Source organism: Serinus canaria, chromosome 1A (genome assembly GCF_022539315.1).
Source record: "Serinus canaria isolate serCan28SL12 chromosome 1A, serCan2020, whole genome shotgun sequence".
Taxonomy (NCBI): Eukaryota; Metazoa; Chordata; class Aves; order Passeriformes; family Fringillidae; genus Serinus; species Serinus canaria.
In genome coordinates this window covers 61774567-61793124 of record NC_066314.1, presented here as the reverse complement: position 1 = coordinate 61793124, position 18558 = coordinate 61774567, and the positions used below count along the sequence as shown (strand labels likewise).

At 41.6% G+C, this 18558-nt stretch overlaps 1 protein-coding gene across 2 annotated transcripts; it reads left to right on the top strand.

Moving 5' to 3' along the window:
* The first annotated feature begins 2349 nt into the window (after window positions 1-2349).
* Window positions 2350-18040, top strand: LOC103819709 (protein mono-ADP-ribosyltransferase PARP12). Of its 2 annotated transcripts, none has more exons than XM_030237886.2 (12): window positions 2350-2692; window positions 3710-3845; window positions 5471-5765; window positions 6738-6836; window positions 8739-8862; window positions 9633-9828; window positions 10310-10430; window positions 11730-11826; window positions 12722-12800; window positions 14006-14136; window positions 14775-14926; window positions 15799-18040. In XM_030237886.2, exons 1-12 carry the CDS (start codon window positions 2379-2381, stop codon window positions 16065-16067), a joined length of 2013 nt encoding a protein of 670 aa, XP_030093746.2. In that variant the 5' UTR covers window positions 2350-2378; the 3' UTR covers window positions 16068-18040. The 2 variants fall into 2 exon arrangements, with proteins under 2 accessions (XP_030093746.2, XP_050843556.1); XM_050987599.1 differs by having other exon boundaries at window positions 3704-3845.
* Window positions 18041-18558: the final 518 nt, after the last annotated feature.

The window sequence follows — 18558 nt, the reverse complement described above, 5'->3', positions numbered from 1 at the left end:
AGTGACAAGAAAGGATGACAAAGACAGTGCAAGCTATGGAATCACTTCCATCTAACAAGTGACACTCCAGCCTCTCATGTTGTCTCCTAAACTGTGAAAAATGCCAATCACGTGTTTTTAAATTTTTTAAAGTTCAGTAGTAATAAAATGGTTATAAAAATAACAATATAATTTAAGTAATAAAAATTTGGACAATTAGGATTAGGGCAATATGAGACAATAAAAAAAAAAAAAAAAAAAAAGCAGTTATGGACATCCGGGTGCCTTTTTCTGGGCAAAATAAGCCCAAAAGAGGACCCACGTTAACAGAGGATTAACCCTTAAAAGAAATAGCCTGTTACATATTCATACATCTCATACATGATGCATAAATTCCATACAAATAAAGGATTCTGGTCAGTGTCAACTTCTTCCTCTTAATAGTAACAGTGTCCTCAGGGCTGAGCGAGGCAGGAAGAAGTTCATTTCTTCTGATAATAGAGCAATAAATTCTCTTTCTCTGAAAGATTTAGGTTTCCTGTGGCTGCTATCTCAGTGCAAGTCCTCTCTTTAAAAAAAGTATCTTACATAGCATAGTTTGTGTTTTATATTATAACCTAAAACTGTATTTTACACAATACTTGAGAAAATTAATACAGCATAGCTTTCTAACATAACACATATACTATTTGTTGTAAATGATTAAATTGGCAGCCAAATTTATAAAAAATATTTTATAAATTTATTAGATCAACAATTTTATAATATTCAACAAAAATAGAATATTATAAAATTGCCACGGCCAAGACAGCGTCAATCCCGGACTTTGACGCTGGGTGAACTTGGGACAGACCGACGTAGTGTCAGCGTCTCCCCAGAGTGTCACCCCAACTGCTCCAGGTAGCCAGCTTATATACAGTTTATTCTGCCTGGAGCAGAAATGACCTAAGATTTCTGTACGTTCCTACATATGTATAACGGGAACTATACAGATTCAGTCCAGTACAAAAGTCAGTCCATAGGTTTGGATGGCTGTCTGGGCTCCTCAAAATTGTCTTCCTTTCAGTTGTAGCCAGGACTGCTGCTTTTCAATGTAATCTTTCCCAGGTGTTGTTCGGTGAATGTTCTGGACATTCTTGGGAGATGGTTGCTGATCACCCAGGAAAGACTCATTCACTTGTTAATGGCCATGATTTTGTCTGGGAGAGTTCGGGAAATCTTTTGGAAATGACAAGCCCTGCTTCTGGCCATGGGGGTCAGATGCATGGCTGGATCTTTATAATTTTTATATAATTTCCAAAGCATGAATTATCTACATCATATATTACACTATTCATTTTAATATTTGTGAAAATCCAGTCATAAAACATGCATTTTTCACATAAACCTTTGCCGATGGCTTGTCACAGGCAAGCTACAGATAGACCTCTATGAACCTGTACCTGTATCCTGACTGAGTAGAGCTGTTTTTCCGTTCAGTGTGCTGGTCTAGGTTCTACTTTTTGTCACTTCCTTCCCGATCTCACAGGGCAAGCAGGAAGTAAGACGAGACAAGGGGAAAGGCAGAACAGAACAGGACTGGCAAAAGAAGGAAGGGGGCAGGACTTTTGTTCAATGAGAACCACCATCAGTGAGAGTCCCCGTGCCTTCCACTGCGAGTCTGACTGAAACGATGGCACTTTGCATCATTGCTCTGCCACCATTTAAAGCATGCTTCTGAGTGACTGTGATGCAGAACTAGGAGTGCGAAAATGACCCAGACAAAGGCACTTAATTAAAAGATGGGCACCCTTCTAAAGAGTTTGTGGGTTCCTAGAGGATGAGGACATTGCCTGGCCACTCCGGTGCCGTGGCTGCTGTGCAGGCAGAAGCAGTGGTGTACCATTGCTATGAGCACTGCAAGCAGGGCAGCTGTGTGTCCAGATGTGTGACCATGACCGAGCTTTTAATTTAGATATCGAAACGAAAGGAGTGCGAGAGCAGCCTTCACCATGTATCGTCAGAAAAGTGGCACAGGTAAGAAACCTTAAACTGAGATATTTTTGACGGCAGAATTCAGACACCAGCCTTCTCCCTGTAACTTAAGGCGGTGAAGCTCCATTCACCTGGCTGATGCTCCATTCATCCCTGCGCCTGTTTTTTACCCTACAGGAGATGTGTGACCTCCCAGCTGCCATCCCTTTTTGGTGACATGGGATTGAAAACGGCCAATACATCTTAAAAGTCAGGCAGAGAAGTGAGGCGAAGGGCCGTGCCCCGGTACCGCCGCCGGGTCACGCACAGCAAGCCACTCCCCGGCGGGGCAGAGCAGACTCCGGCCCGAGGCGGCCCCGCTCCCTCTCGGGCTCTTTCACTTTCGTTTCCGTTTCCGTCGCCTTCCCGGGCGGGGTTTCCCGGCTATGGCGCTGGCGATCCAGGCGCTGCGGGTGCTGTGCTCCAGCGGCGGCTGCCTGGAGCAGGGCGAGCTGCGGCGGCGGCTGCCGACCGGGCCCTCGGCCGAGCAGCTGGCGGCCGTGCTGCGGGACGCGCAGCGCTTCACGCTGGTGCGGCGGCCCGGCCGGGCGGCGGCGGCGGAGGCCGAGGTGGCCGTGGTGGTGGCCACCAGCCCTGTGCGGCTGTGCCCGGAGCATGTCACGGGCTGCCCGGGGCAGTGCGGGCAGCTGCACATCTGCAAGTACCACCTGAAGGGCTTCTGCCGCAACCAGCTGGCCAGGTGAGGGACGGGGGACGGCCGCCATCGCGGGGGGCTCGGTGTGCCCCTTCAGGGGAAGGAGCTCTCAGTAAAGGCCTTTCCGCGTCGGAAATGCTCATTGCCCGTCCGCTTTTATTTATTTGTGCGCGTGTTGTTGCAAAGGAGGCAGAGGCAGGCGGTGGTTTCACAGCTTTGGGTCGCAGCGCTTCCTCCCCTCCTCATCACCCTGGCGCTTTCCTGCCCGTGGGCAGGGCCGTGCCAGGGGAGAGCTGAGTGTCCGGGCAGGTCCCTGTGCTGCGGGACCTGGGCAAGGAGCTAAAGCTGTGTCCCCGCATGTCCCTGTGCTGCGGGACCCTGGGCAATGAGCTAGAGCTGTGTCCCCGCATGTCCCTGTGCTGCGGGACCCTGGGCAATGACCTAAAGCTGTGTCCCCGCATGTCCCTGTGCTGCGGGACCCTGGGCAATGAGCTAAAGCTGTGTCCCCGCATGTCCCTGTGCTGCGGGACCCTGGGCAATGACCTAAAGCTGTGTCCCCGCATGTCCCTGTGCTGCGGGACCCTGGGCAGTGTGCTAGAGCTGAGTGTCTCCGCATGTCCCTGTGCTGCGGGACCCCGGGCAATGAGCTAGAGCTGTGTCCCCGCATGTCCCTGTGCTGCGGGACTCTGGGCAATGTGCTAGAGCTGAGTGTGCCCTCAGGTCCCTGAGCTGCCGGACCGTGGTGGATGCACTCATCGGCTGAGAGGGGGGGTGATGCTCTGGAGCTTTGGTGGTTTTCTGGTTGTGAGCTGCAGGTCAAAAATGCGGATATTGTCAGAGTGCACTGAGGCTATAACGACTATGAATCAGAAGTAGCTTGGCAATTATCCTCAGAGTAATTATGTAATCTGGTTTGCAGATCACATAATGGCTTTATAGATGAGCAATGTGGATTTTTCTGAAGCTAGCTAATTTGGTGTGCTTTTCCAACTGTTCAGTGTAATGCCCATGGGGTGTCAAAATAATGCCAGTCATTTTGATGTTGGGTTTCTTGAGTTCTAGGAAGGGATGCAGGTTTGTTCACAGCTTCCACTCAGACCACAATCTCCGTGTTCTAAAGCAATATGGACTTGAGAATTTAAACCATGATGAACTTTGCCAGCTTCTGCTTCAAAATGACCCTTCCCTCTTACCAGAGGTGAGTAACAGCTTCTTAGTCTTGTGTTTCAGTGAGCATCACAACTAGGAAGAGGCTTGACAGAGAGGCAGAAATTGGGTGTCAATTTAGTTAGCTTAATGCAAATCTAAAAATAAATCTGCATCCTCTGTTCTCGCCTGTGGTGGGTTGATCCTAGCTGACAGCTTAGCTCTTGAACAGTCCCTCAGCCACTCCTCATTCCCCTGTCACAAGCAGAGGAGGTGAGCATTAACATGAAGAACTAAAGTTCTTCACAGTCAAAACCTGTGAATGGAGATAAAGACAGTGTAGAAAGGGGAGGAAAGCAGGGAGAAGTGTTGCAAAGACACTTCTGCTTCACCACCTCTAAGCAGATTGATGCCCAATAAGTCTGAGCAAGTGCTACCTTGTAAGAAGGACCCATCTCCCCTTTCTTTCACCTTCCCTCTGTCCCCTTCCCCACTTTTTTTTTTTTTTTTTTTTTTTAGAGAATGACATTATGTGGCATGGAATATCCCTTTGTCCAGTTTGGACTATTTCCTAGTTTTGGCTGGAATAGAGTTCATTTTCTTTCTAGTAGCTGGTACAATGCTGTGTTTTGCATTCAGCATTCAGGGTGAGAACAATGTTGATAACACTCATGTTTTAGTTTTTGCTGAGCAGTGCTTGCTCTAAGTCAAGGACTTTTCAGCTTTTCATACTGCCCTGCTCACAGGAGACTTGGAGTGCACACGAAGCTGGGAGTGAATGTAGGCAAGACAGCTGACCCAAACTGGACAAAAGGATACTCCATACCATATGACGTCATTCTGAACAGTGGAACAGGGGGAGGTGGCCCAGGGGTGGTGCCACACTGGTGGGGACTGGCTGGGCTTTGTTCAGTGAGTGGTGAGCAGTTGCATTGTGCCTGACTTGTTTTGTCTGTTCTTTTATCATCGTTATTATTTCCCTTTCCTTTTATGCCATATTAAACTGAGTTTATCTCAACCCGGGAGGGAGTGAGTGAGAGGCTGTGTGGTGTTTATCTGTTCTGGGTTCAGCTGGGATAGAGTTAATTTTCTTACTGGTATCATGAACAGGGCAGTGTTTTGGATTTAATATGAAAATCACGTTGGCAACCTGCTGAGTGCTTACCTTCAGTCAAGGCCTTTTCAGCTTCCCATGCTCTGCCAGTGAGGAGGGGCACAAGGGAGAGAGGGGGCATGGCCAGGACAGCTGACCCAAACAGACCAAAGGGATGTGTTATCAACACTGTTTTGGTCTCAAACCCAAAACATAGTGTGGTATGGTCTTCTATGTAGAAAGCTAACTCCATGCCAGCCAGATTCAGAACCTCTTATCATCAAGTTAGGGTCAAAAAAACTCCAAACCAAGAAAATTAAAGGGGTGTGATTTAGCACTAAATCCCATCTTGAGAATGTCTGTAAGAATGTTGTCTTTTGAAAGATCTTTTTAAACATTTTCAGGGCAAAGGAAAAGCTATCAAGTAATTGTTTGGAAAACAAAAAGAAAGAAGAAATGTTTTTTCAAAGGCAAATGTATGCACATTGTAGCCATAAAAAAACCTAAAAATCATGGCTTCAAACAATCTAAATGAGCACATTGTACTTTGGTGTTTAAATTCTTTTTTTCTTCTCCTTCCCAAGGTCTGCTTGCATTATAACAAAGGTGATGGACTTTATGGATCTTGTTCCTTTAAAACATCCTGCACCAAACTTCATGTTTGCCAGTACTTTTTGCGGGGTCAGTGCAGATTTGGCAGCAGCTGCAAACGGTCCCATGACTTATTAAATCCAGAATGCTTTGAGAAACTGGAGAGACAGGGGATGAGCTCAGACATTATTAAGAAACTACCTTCCACTTACAGAAACATGTATGACATAAAAAATGGCAGTAAAAACATGTATGACATAGAAGATGCCAAATCTTCGCCATGCAAAGGTAAATCAAATAATCTTTTGAATACATCAGAAGAGTCACAATAGTGAATTTAATATTTTCACTGGTGTCATTACGAAAACTGAATTTACATCTTGATTTGTGTTTTAGGAGGGACCTTGTACCTATGTCATTGACAGAGATCTTTGTCTTGACAAGTGAAGTCAGGAGAGGTTCCTGAGAAATAGAGTGCTGGTGTTTATTCTCAGACTTGAGGTTAAAAAAGTGTAATAGGACCTGGAAGTAGGGAGCTCTATAATTTTGGAGTTTTTTTAGGTAACATACGTAAAGGTAGAGACCTGTTTAAGAATAGGAGTGGTGGTTGTCTGATTATAAACTATTTAATTGTCTGATTATAAACTATTTAATTGTTTTTCTTTAATGTAGTGATTGTCTGACACAAGAATTCACAAACAGCACTATCCTAGTTATTTCTTGGAAGTGTAATATTTTGTTTGCACTCTTCTTTTGAAGTTCTTTAGAATTGTAAGTTAAGTATAGTTTAGCAGGGGAAAAAAAGGATAACAATGAAGAATTCAAGTGTGTGTGCTCATCTCTGCTATTCTGCCTGCAGTTCCTTCTTCCTTTCCTTAATGTGCTTTAATTTACAATAGTATCAGATTTTGAAACTTTGTATTTTATATCTGCCAGTGTGATCAGCTGTGTGGAATGCACATTTAACTCAAGTCCATCTGGAAGTATAAAGGCATTGGATTCTATTCTTGTTTTGTGGGGATAGCGAAAATCTGTATCTGAGGAATTCAGCAGTTACAGGGAAATCAAGTTCAGAAATGATGGATACAGGGAGGGAATTTTGAGTATACAAGTTTATCAAAGGCTTTCTTGTCTTTCTGGAGCTGAGTGTAGTTAGGTACTTACAGACATTGCCTTTAGGCTTCTTTCCTAGGGATAGGAGCACTTTTAAAAGGCATTGTTGATCTGATGTGTATTAATAGTTACAATTCCCCCCTCTAGATGGAAAACCCAGCACTAGACGGGATTCCTCAACTTCAAAGGAGGATGAATCAGAACAGATATGTTTACATCATTTGTACAGAAGCTGTGGCTTTAAAGGTAGGTTGGCTCAAGTATCAGTACAGACTGTGTCAAGTCCAGCCTGTTTTTCTGTTGTCTTAAAGAGGAAATAGTATACATCTTTCACAGAAAGGGGAAACTTTCCCTGAGTTTCTGCTTATGTTTAGTTAAATCTCACTGCTGCCTTGACTGCTGTAGAAAAGTGTTTGACCTGGCACACCAAACAAAGGAGATGTTTTGTTTTGCTCTGGAATCTGCTTGTGCTGAAGATTGGCTACTCCACCTGTGTTTACCTAAGGGATTGCTGAATGATAGGAGTCACATTTCCAAACAGGAAAGATATGAAAGATACTCTGAATTCTACATTTTTTCTTCTAGCATTCTTCTGTTTCATCTGTCTTAGCTGTCTCTCTTTGAAAATGTTCAATGGTGTCCATGAACAAGGCTGCTTTGCAGGTCTTTTTGTTGATTTTTTTGTCATCCTTTTTTTTCTTGATGTTCTTGACCTGTGTACTGAACACCTCCTCGTATGAAGGTGTGGTGCACTTTCTCCTTGACTTTCCCTGTAGTTAAGTTTCCTTTTGTTCTGCTGTGGAATTGGCCTGGGGTTTATGCACATGTACACTGGTGATGTCACCTTCACTCCCATTCCGGAGTGGCTGCCCACTGGCACTTTGAACTCTGAGTAACACTTGTGATACCTGGCTCACTGCTACCATTGCTCTTCTTTGTGGGCCCTGGATCTCTTGGAGAATTACTGAAGGGCAGAGGACTTTGAGACTAAAGTAATAATGTCTGTGTATTTATCAAAAGAGGGGAAAGGTGATGATTGTTAACTGGGTTGTGTTGGAAGGTGTGGGACCTAGACATGGTGTAAATAGTATGGAATAGGTGGACACATCCCTGCTTTCAGCTGGGACAGAGTTAATTTTCTTCCTAGAAGCCAGTACAGTGCTGTGTTTTGGATTTAGTATGAGAATAACATTGATAACACACTAATGTTATAGTTGCTAAGTAGTGCTTACCCAAAGTCAAGAAGTTTTCAGCTGCCCGTGTTTTGCCTGTGAGGAGGTGCACAAAAAGCTGGGAAGGAGCATGGCCAGGACAGCTGACCTGAACTTGTCAAAAGGCTATTCCATACCATCAGAACATCATGCTCAGTGTATAAACTGTGGGAGTTGGCTGGGAGGGGCTGATTGCTGCTTGGGAAGGGGCTGGGCATCCATCAGTGGGTGGTGAGCAATCGTCATGTGGATCACTTGTATTTCTTGGGCTTTATTCCTCTCTCAGTTTTTGTAAGCTTCCTTATAGATATACAAGAGTATATTTACATATGTATATATACTTACAGTTGCTATATTGTATTTTGTTTCAGTTACTAAACTGTTCTGATTTCAACCCACGGATTTTACCTTTTTCCTGTTTTCCCCATCTCACTGAATGAAATGGGAGTGAATGGCTGTGTTGTACTTAGTTACCATCTGAAGTTAAACACTGACAGTCCTCCTATCTTAAAACTAAGCACTGCTGTGCTTTGGATTTTTCCTCAGTAATACCACTTTGTGATTTATTGGTTAATCATAAATACAGTTTTTTTCTATTTATTAAATAATAGCCTTGTAGGCGTCTGTGATCATTTTTTTTCTCTGAAACTGAGAATGATCTGTGCAATTTTAATGTACAAAGAGAGTCTAGTACATACAGAAACTGAACTTCTACCTAAGCCCAAAAACTCAAGTGTTGCTTGCTTATGCTGAAAAATTTTGAACTATTGTTTGTAATGGTGCCATAGGTGAATGCTTTCCTATCACCTTTGAAATCATCAAAAGCTATCCTTCTGATGATTTCATCAGCTGGGTACACAGCCCTGAAACATTGGATTCTGTCATAGCCTGTCAAATTTATGCATCTACTTCTTCTTTTCTTTCTAAACTTTTACAGAAAAGTGTATCAGAACCCATTTTCACTTGCCATATAGATGGCAGTACTCTGAGGGTAATACCTGGAAGGACTTCACAAATATGGAAGAAATAGAAGATGCATATTGTGACCCAAAAAACGTCAGGTATAAACTCTCATAAAAATTTATAATGTTTATAGTTTGCTGTATTGTACCAGATCCTTAGTGGCTATAGTTGCTGCAATTCTAATGTAGTCATTGTATGAGTAGTTTTATTTGACATTCTTCTACTGACCTCACTTTGCATGAGATTTGCCCTTCCCTTCCCCTTTTCCCACAGTCCATATCATGGAACTGGCAGAATACCTGGAGAGGAAGAGATATATACTCTTGGGAGGAGAGCATGTGAAGAATATGGAAATACCTTTCAGAATTTGGAACTGGATATATAGCACAAAGAGAGTACTGGAAGGGGCTCTTCCCAGTATGCCACATCCCATAAGGAAAATTACCTGTTCCTCCCATGTTACAGGTTCTTCGAAGCCCTTCTTAAGTTATGTCAATGTTCTCTTTAGAATATAGCTGGTCAGCAAGAAGAAGAAGAAGGCAGTGCCTGTTTTCCACTGTCTGTTCATCTTATGTAACTCATTAATTTAGGAGTGGGTTATGATCATTCCCCATGAACCATGATCATTCCCCATAGAACCAATGTGGGACATAGTACTGTAATGCAAAATATGTACAAACAGGAAATATAGCTAGCATACAGAGTTGTGAAAAGTGCAAGGTGCAAAGCACACATTGTAGTGAAAAGTGCACCTTTGTGTTCTTCTTTTGGGTGAGATTGACTTAATTTGCAAATTTGTAGTGGGCTTCTGAATCTATGAGTAAAGCTTCATAAACAGTTCTGACTTTCTTCCCTCCTTTTGTTATAGATTTGACTGTGCTTTTACTGAAGGGTTCCTTTTCCCGTTCAGTATCTGTTTCCATGGCATGTGCTGTGGGTTGCAAAAAGTCAGACGTCTTTCTACAGCCTCCTCTGTGACCAAACCCCCTCACTTCATTCTTACAACAGAATGGATCTGGTACTGGAAAGATGAATATGGCACGTGGCAGGAGTATGGAAAACAAGTAAGTGTGGAGAAATGGAGAGACTCCTAACTCTGTGTGACAAGTGCAGAACTACTGAAAAGTGCACAGTGTTTATATCCTCCCCCTCTTTTGTCACCCTCTTCCTCTCACTTGTACTGTACAGATGGACATTAAAGGCCTAATGGGGTCTTTTCCCTGTGATTTTAATTGGTTCATGTAGGGGACTGATCACTGGTGACTCACAAATATTATCAAGAGATAACTATTCAGTCAGTCATGTCAGACAGGATCACAGTAATAATACATTTTTTCTATTGCTTCTGAGAAAAGCCTCCTTCTCTGAAGGTCCAGTAGTACTTTGTGTGGTCTAGTTGGTGAATGTGTCAGTCTAAATCAAGGATTTCTCATATGCTGATATATCCTGCAGCCACCATACATAAGGGAGTTGTTGGTTATTAGATTTGCTTGTCTGTAACAGACCAGGAGAAACTTTTTTTTCTCTCTATTTTTGGCATGATAGGATGATCTTCATGCAGCTGCTACTGTCTCCAGTGATGACCTGGAGAAAGCTTATTTGGCTGAAAGTTCTCCAAAGATGACCTTCAAAGCTGGAAGACATGAATATGAAATAAATTTTGTGTGTAGGTTGCATTTGCTTTGTTTTTCTGTTTTGTCCTTCCCTCACAGATATCTTGTGATTCTGAATTACCTTATTACAGGAGCTAGAAGAGAGAATTTTGGACTTTGAATTGCAATGCTTACAGAGTTTCTATCAAAGTTCTCAGGATAAGAGCTGTTCACAAAAGCAGAGTGGCATTCTATTCTTTCAGAGCTTTTATTTTTGAGGAGTTCTTGTGCTAGGTTTCAAAATGAATGCCAGAAAGTCCAAGTATGACACTGATGCTGGCACCAAGACAAATGGTGAGGAACTTCTAGAAGACTAGACAAGCCAGCTTCTGCTCTACTTTAATCACTGGTTTGCAGAAAAAATCCCCACCTTGTCCCCCACCTTGGACAAGGTGTAGGGTCCAGACAATCCTTAGCATTGCAAGATTTTTGCACATGTTTTCTTTTCATCCTGTCTGGAAAGGCTGAGAAAATACCTTGACTACGTCAAGATAGGGAGAAGTGTTTCCCAAGAGTTCAGGAAATATAAGCCACTTGTGATGGCACTGTCCTTTCTGAGCTCTTGCTTTTCCTGGCATCCTTTTCAAAAATTACATATAGCAGTGGTGAGAATCAGCCTGCCTGGACTGTCAGTTTGGTGTAGTTGACTTTGATCCAGCTTTTCGTTACTGTCTCATTCTGCATGAAAAAAAAGCCAAACACAAAAACCCCAAACCAAAAAACCAGAAAGGACACTATATCTGTTGTTTGTGATTTAATCAAAAGCAATGCTGGGAAAACTTGGCCAGCTTAGAAGTGAAAATTGCATAGTGAATCAATCCCTTTTCTAAGGTTTGGGCTTTTTTAGTAACTTGGGCAAATATATGCAGTGTAGATGTCTTTCAGAACTTAATTTCTAGGCTTGGTGGTGTCAAGAGATTTCTTTGTTTGTCTTCCTGTCTATCTCACTCTGAAGATGAGGCCTCCTTGTCCAGACTGGTACTGACTCCTCATTGTTAGTATGATGTCACAGTAGCTGCAGAGTTTCCAAGATCCAGAAGGAATGCCTCTAAAATTCAGTTTGCTGGGACTTGCTTCTCTTGGTGGCCAATAAAAATAAATGGTCTGTGATAGATGTTGGGTTGTGTTTATGGGGTTTGAAATCTACAACTAAATGTAGGAAAAAAGTATCTTGGTTGCAAAATGAGGAGGAGGAAGCCTTTTTGTCTATGTTTTTGACAAAACAACTTAGTGACAAATGTGGCTGCAGTGTGAAGGCTTTCAAAGACATCTTTGATTTTTCATGGGATTTTGTTTGGGTTTTTTTTTTCCAGCCATGATGCAGAAAAACCTTCGCTACAAAACAGAGAGGAAGATTTGCAGAAGACCTAAATTTGTCTCTCAGGCAGAGGTGGAAAAGACAAAAGCCAGGTAAACCACAGCTGCTCATTCTGAGGTGATGGGTTCAGTGCTTTGTGAATGCTGAATCCTCCATGGGTGCAAGTAGAGTGAAGAAGTAGCTGGTAAGGCAATTGTGAAAGACATGGAGAGGGAAAGGCACATACCTTTCCTTCAACCCCGTCTAGCCAGGGCAGTGTTGCAGCCTGGCCAGCAGTTTTCAATCAGCTCAGAAACCTCTGTGGTGAAGAAAATTTGGGCTTGGCCACAGGATGTGTGGAAAGGTAGGAAATAATTAAACATGTAGCAATGTATTTATGTGTACTAGTTCTTTCTGAGATGAGTAATTTTCAAAGCTAAATGCAAGTTCAGAAAAACTCTTTTGAGAGCAGCCAGACAATCTGAAAGGAAAGCAGTAGTTGTTACAGGTAGAGCAAAAGGTGGGAGACTGCAAGAGATAGAGTTGCATGGAACAGCCAGTTCTTGCACATTCCCTTGCAGCACACAGTCCTTGCTTAAACACAGAAAACAGCAGCTAAACACTTTAATTAAAATTGGGGTGTAAGTACAGAGGAGGGCTGTATCTATCCTGTTTCAGTCATACTGATGTGATACTGGATGCATTTGTAGTAGAGCTTTTATATATACATTCAACTTTACAAGAGCAATCCTAATGTGTTTAGTTTAGAGTATATATTTCTTTTTTTCTCATTTGGCATCTTGCTTTCTGACATAAGTCTTAACACGATGACTTGGATCAAATATTTTCATGTCCTGAACAGAAATGACAGTTTTGAAATATTGTTTAATATGTTCACTTGCCTATATTCTCCCTAAGTTTGACAAAAATGTTTAGTATAATATGTACATAAAATGTCATGTTTAGTTTTATTTTAATTGTCTATTTGTAATGTCTTATTATCTACAGGGGTGTTAAACATACAGAAGGGTTTAAGAACATTCCAGCTCACTGGGACAAATCTGCCCTGCCTGAACTGGGATTCAAGGTTTGGAGCTTTTTAGTTTTTTATTTCTGTCAGTTTTGTCATGTAAGGTTTGTTCATCACAAGTTCAGTGTTTCTTCTGGCTTTATAAATGACTGTTTCTATGTAGCATAATACAGAGGTATTGGTAAATTTAAACCTGATACCACACTGGGCAGACCTAGAGGTGAAACTAGACCCAAATTTAAATAAATGGTGGCAGTGAAGCTGTGGCAGCAGGGACTTTCACTGCTACTATTAATCCCTTGGCTTGGCAAATTTGCTATGTTTACAAGACTGGTACTGGTGTCCAAAATACACCATTTTGAAGTCCCAGCATGTGCTGAAAGCATCAGAGGTAAATGATGCCTCTGAACTTGAGAGCAGCCATTCCCTTAGCTGTAGGCTGTTGTATGCCTATGGTGAGCTGCTGAAACTGGGGCAGTTCACAGAATAGTTGGGCTTGGAAGGGGGGACCTCTGGAGATCACAGAAACCAACTCCCCTGCTAAAGCAGGTTCACCTAGAGGAGGTCACACAGGATTGTGTCCAGATAGGTTTTGAATATCTCCAGAGAGACTCCACAACCTCTCAGGGCAGCTTGTTCAGGATGGGATCTTTTATTATTAGGTTTACTATTATTTTATTCATTCCAGTGGAATAAACTTGTTTACTTTTGTAACACACCCAGTTAATGTATGTGTGGCATACCTTTTCTGACTTCCTGTCTGCTTCCACCAGCTCCTCTGTCAACTGTAGTAACTGTACCTACAGAAAAGGTATCTGATGTTCGAAAATCACTAACTTGCAAAATGCAAATTCTCAGCAACTTGTCACTAAGAAATAAGACTAACGTTGACATTTTTTATGTTCCTACGAAAATATGCAAGTAAGCTTTGCATGCTTTCAGAACTGTCATGTAAGGAAGTGATTTTTAGTAGTGTGACCATGTTTTTCCCTAAAATTGTTCAAATAAAGCCTCTCCAATTGACTTAGAAACACAACAGGCAGTGAGTGCAGTTTGTCTTCACTGGCTGTTGGGAGTATAAACTAAAAAGATCCTCTGGTTTTCTGCAACATAAATTCTCAATTCCTTATTTATGTGCTCATTTCTGCTATGCATTTAGATACTGTTTGATGCATGCAAATATGTCTTGACCCAGATACTAAGAGGGGTTGAGTGGCTGCACAAAACCATGCAAAAGTAACTTTTCAAACTTTTCCTTGCAGTTGATTGAGCTTGACTGTTCTTCTGAAGAATACAAGAAAGTCAAAGTGGACTTTCAGCGCACAATGCCCAAAGCAGCTATTAAAAAGATTTGTAGAGTTCAGAACCCATCCCTCTGGGAACTCTATCAATGGTAAGTATAAAACACTGCTCTGGTATGTATGCATGATGTTTGTTGTTTTTGCAGTTAGCTGTATGTGCTGTGCTAAAGATAGAACATGCATTCCTGAAATGCCTCTGCTGCCACTCTCCCACTAAAATGCCTACCTAGTATCAATATTTAGATAAAAAGGTATCAACAAACCCAAAGCTCAGTCAAGACACAGAGCTTAGAACAGTCAGATTCAGGGCTGTGTGGGAGGAATCCTTGCTCCTGACATCTGCCCAGCCTGTGTCCGTGACGGCTTCCTTCCAGTGAAACCTTGAAGCTGGTAATGAGTCACATGTAGAACAGTGTTTTGCAGCTGGTCAGAATTGAAACAGCCTTTAAAATTAAATGTAAAACTAATGGAGAGCAAGCCTTAATTGAAACTCTGTTTTCAGAGAAAAAAAATAACACTGAGATTCCTTCCTCTCTCTTCAAAGGCAGCGAAGGAAAGAAAACATTTGTAGTAAAGCATTTATGTATAATGTGAAAGCATGTTTGTATGCCCAAATTAGGCCTTACTGTAAAGTCTCTCAGAATATACTCTGTGTAAAATTGTTTCTGAGTAGCTGGAACCTGTGGGGACAGCCACTGTGGAACTGCAAAGATTCTGCTTCTCATTGCAGGCAGAAGGACCTAATGCAGAAGAGCAATGGTGGAAAGGCTGCAGATGAGCGATTTTTATTTCATGGGACCAGTAAAAAAGACATTGATGCCATCTGCCAGCAAAACTTTGACTGGAGAATCTGCGGCCTTCATGGGACAGTCTATGGCAAAGGTTGTTTTTCAGCTCTTTCAGTAATCCTAGACTTCCTAAAAAATTCTCAGTACTCACTGCAGAGGGGTAAAGTTTACAAGGTGGTACTTGGCCAGGCCTGGGCTTCTCTATGTCATGTATGTCACGATGTAGGCAACAGAGCTGAGTTTCACAAGGGTCATTTGGAGCTAAGGCACTCTAAAAGGCCTTGGCCTCTGCTCTCCTAAGTACTTGCAAGAAAAGACAGAAGAGGTCAGTTGTAGGGATGGTTTCTGCTAGACTCCAGGCTTACTGCTGTTCCAGTTTCTCTCAACTCCTACAGAAAAGCAGCCTGGATTCTTTTTTTTTTTTTTTTTTTTCCCAAGAATCTAAATGCCGTTCTGGTTACAGGTTTTTTGCCGTTTTAGCAGATTATATTCTTCTATATTGTCCTATGTACAGGAAATTACCAGCATATCAAGCTGAGACAGCTACACACCTTTCTGCTTGAATACTTTGTAACTCTCAGAAATGTTAGAGAATCACAGTGTATTTTGAGTATGGAAGGGACCCACAAAGATCATCAAGTCCAGCTGTGCTGATGAATATTAGTAGCTCTGCCAAGAGAGGAAATGTGATGAAAGTGAGGGAGGTGGACATCTAAGGTCAGGAGGAAACCCTTTACAAGATTATGATAACGTTTTAAACATTGGTTTTTAAATGTGTGCTGTAAAAATGAAAAAGTGCATAGTGATTGTTTCCACTAAGAGGGACATAGAGGACAAGTGAAAGCTTTGGAAAGGCTGTTCTTGAATTGCTTAATGGATTTGTTTATTAATTCATTTTCACACAGTATCACTTTGTTCCTGCCATTTTTGTGTCTTATAAACTCTGTCTTGGTGTCTCTTCTGCAGGAAGCTATTTTGCAAGGGATGCATCTTATTCTGACAACTACTGTGGGGCAGACTCAAACACCAAGACCATGTTTCTGGCACGAGTGCTGGTGGGGGAGTTCACTCTTGGTAGTTCTCATTATGTTCGGCCTCCCATGAAGGACAACCAAAAATTCTATGACAGTTGTGTGAATAACTCTTCAAACCCTTCTATCTTTGTCATCTTTGAGAAGCAGCAGATTTATCCAGAGTATCTTATAGAATATCAGGCATCAGCAAGATTTCTATAGCACCAAAACCTGTCATCCTTATGTTTAACTGGTTTAAACAGTTTTTAGTTTTGGCTTGAGAGAGAAAAATTGATTTTCAAGAAGCTGTGTGATCAGATAGGTTAGTGTTCAGAAACATTTTTTCTCTGTCTTTTCTGTGTAATAGAAAACAAGGCATAAAAAGACATAGAGGATGTTTTAGAATTCCTAAAATCCTGTTTCTGTATCCTATTTGTAGCAGCTTTCACATTACCCTACATTATGGGAGCCTTTCATGAATTTATTAGAAGAAATTGCCGATGGTTGTAGCATGAGGATTGGCCATGACTGCCAAGTTTAAACAGTTTTTAATTATTGTTTCAGGATAGATTTTTACACGTGCTCATTGGTCAGAGGTGCTATCCCTCTGCCTGTTTATCTTTTAACTCAAAAACTGGATAAAACATGTTTTTTTAGTAATCTGTCTCCTGTAACAGTAGACATTCAGGTGTTTGCAACTGTGATTGTACAATCTCTGTGCTCAACTCATTGCATAAATTCGTAGTAGCACTCTTCTTTTTTGTCCTTACTTAATCTGCACCAACAAAACCTCAAAAATTAAAACTTGCTTGTTGAAAAAGACCAGAGACTTATTTTCACTTGTTGAGTTTCTCATTTAAAACAATTACCAAAGATACAAGCATAACAGGGGTTGCTTGGTGCTGTGTGACTCAGATGACTTACTCTATCAAATAAATACTGTATTTCATGTCTGAGAATACAAGTTTTTCATTACTTTCACTGTGCCTACAAAGACAAGAGTGCTGGCAGGTGCTGTGGAGGAAGCAGAGGAGGCACACTGTTATTAATACCATGCTTAGGAAGGAAATATACTGCTTGTCCTGCTTGATTATCAGTACCTTGTTTCTGTGGATGAACTTTACGGTTCCCTTAGAGCTGCTGGGAAGAATGGTGAGTGACTGTCTCTCATTAGGTGTTGTGCTTCTTTGGGTACAGGAGATTCACAGATTTCTTGGCTAATCAAGTTGTTGCTGGACTTTCGAGAAAAACATGCTTACCTAGGAAGTTGTCTTCAGTCACAGAGCTGAAATCTTTTAAATTTGAAGATTAGGTTGAATATTTAATTATTCCTATCAGAAGAAGATGATAGTGTTGAGCAGCCAGCTTACATGTGTGCAATCAAAAAACTTAATCTCTCAAATATTTTTTTTAAGATTAAAGTTGCTGATGCATAGATAGATACTTTATAATAGGATTAATATGCTAAAGTTAGCTATACTGTGCTGCAGAAGCCTTAAGAAATACTTTCTATATGACCTAAAAAAGCTCATCTTCAGCTACATTCTGTATACTTCTTTTTAACCCATCTGGATGATGATTGACAGGTGTTCACTGGGTAACTCTTTATTACTTCAGCACTGTGAGCCAGGAGCTGGGCCATGATTAGCTGGAGTAAGGCTGTGCAGTCCCCTTTTTTGTAAATTGCAAATCTAGCAACATGATACCTAAAGGAAAACATCTCCTATTTGTGTTCAATCCCAGTGCAACACAGAATAGGGACAGGCAAATTGGCTGTATTATTTCTTTTGAAAGATTTGTAATAGAACATAAATGATAAATTTAATGTCAGCAAATGAGCTTGTCAGCAAACAGTACATTCATTGAGGAGGATAACAGTTATGGAGGAAAGATTTCGTGTCTGTGCAGAATCAGGTTTTTCTGCCAAAACCATGTTCATCTACATGTTACTGGCAAATGAGAATACTGGTTGTGTGAATTTCTTGCTCTGAATATAAGCAGAATTTCAGGTAAGAACTAGGATAGCTAAAGTCATGTTAATCTTCTGCCAGAAAATTGAAACAAACATTCTTTTTCAGGCAAAAAAGTTGAAATATTTTTATTGATATTTTTATTGTATTTTTAAAACCTCTAACTTGATTCTTTTATGTGTATGAGTGTAAGTAAAACAGAGAATAAAATGCCTGGTTGTTGTACTTTGTCGTCTGTTATTTTTCCATTATCACAGAAAAGAAACTGTAGGGGTAACATTCTTGTGTATGGTAAATAAACAGGTACTCAAACCAGTAAATTCCTTCTGATGGTTTTCTCTCTTTCAATATTGAAATCACAATATTTCAACACACTTGTGAGTTTAGAGGTTGTTGTTAAGCAGTAGGAGTCCCTCTACAGCTGTTTGGGTTTCATTTGGAAATGAGCAGATTAAAGAGGTGTTTGCATTGAATCCAAACTTTAGGCACAAAGTAACATTGATCCTCTCTTCTGAGGGAGGAGTATCTCTTATGGCTACTTAGGCAACTGAGCAGGAAGAGTGCAGTAATCTGTCACTCACTCCCACACCATGTGAGGAGAAAGATAAGCTGTGAAGGTTGTTTCTTTTTTTGGTACCGGGTCCATCCTGGCAAGACAGACGGCACAGCCAGCAGAAGTCAAACAGCTTTGCCGTGCTGGCAGTGGGGTGTGGAGCACGGGGGTTTATGACCCCTGATCCTCC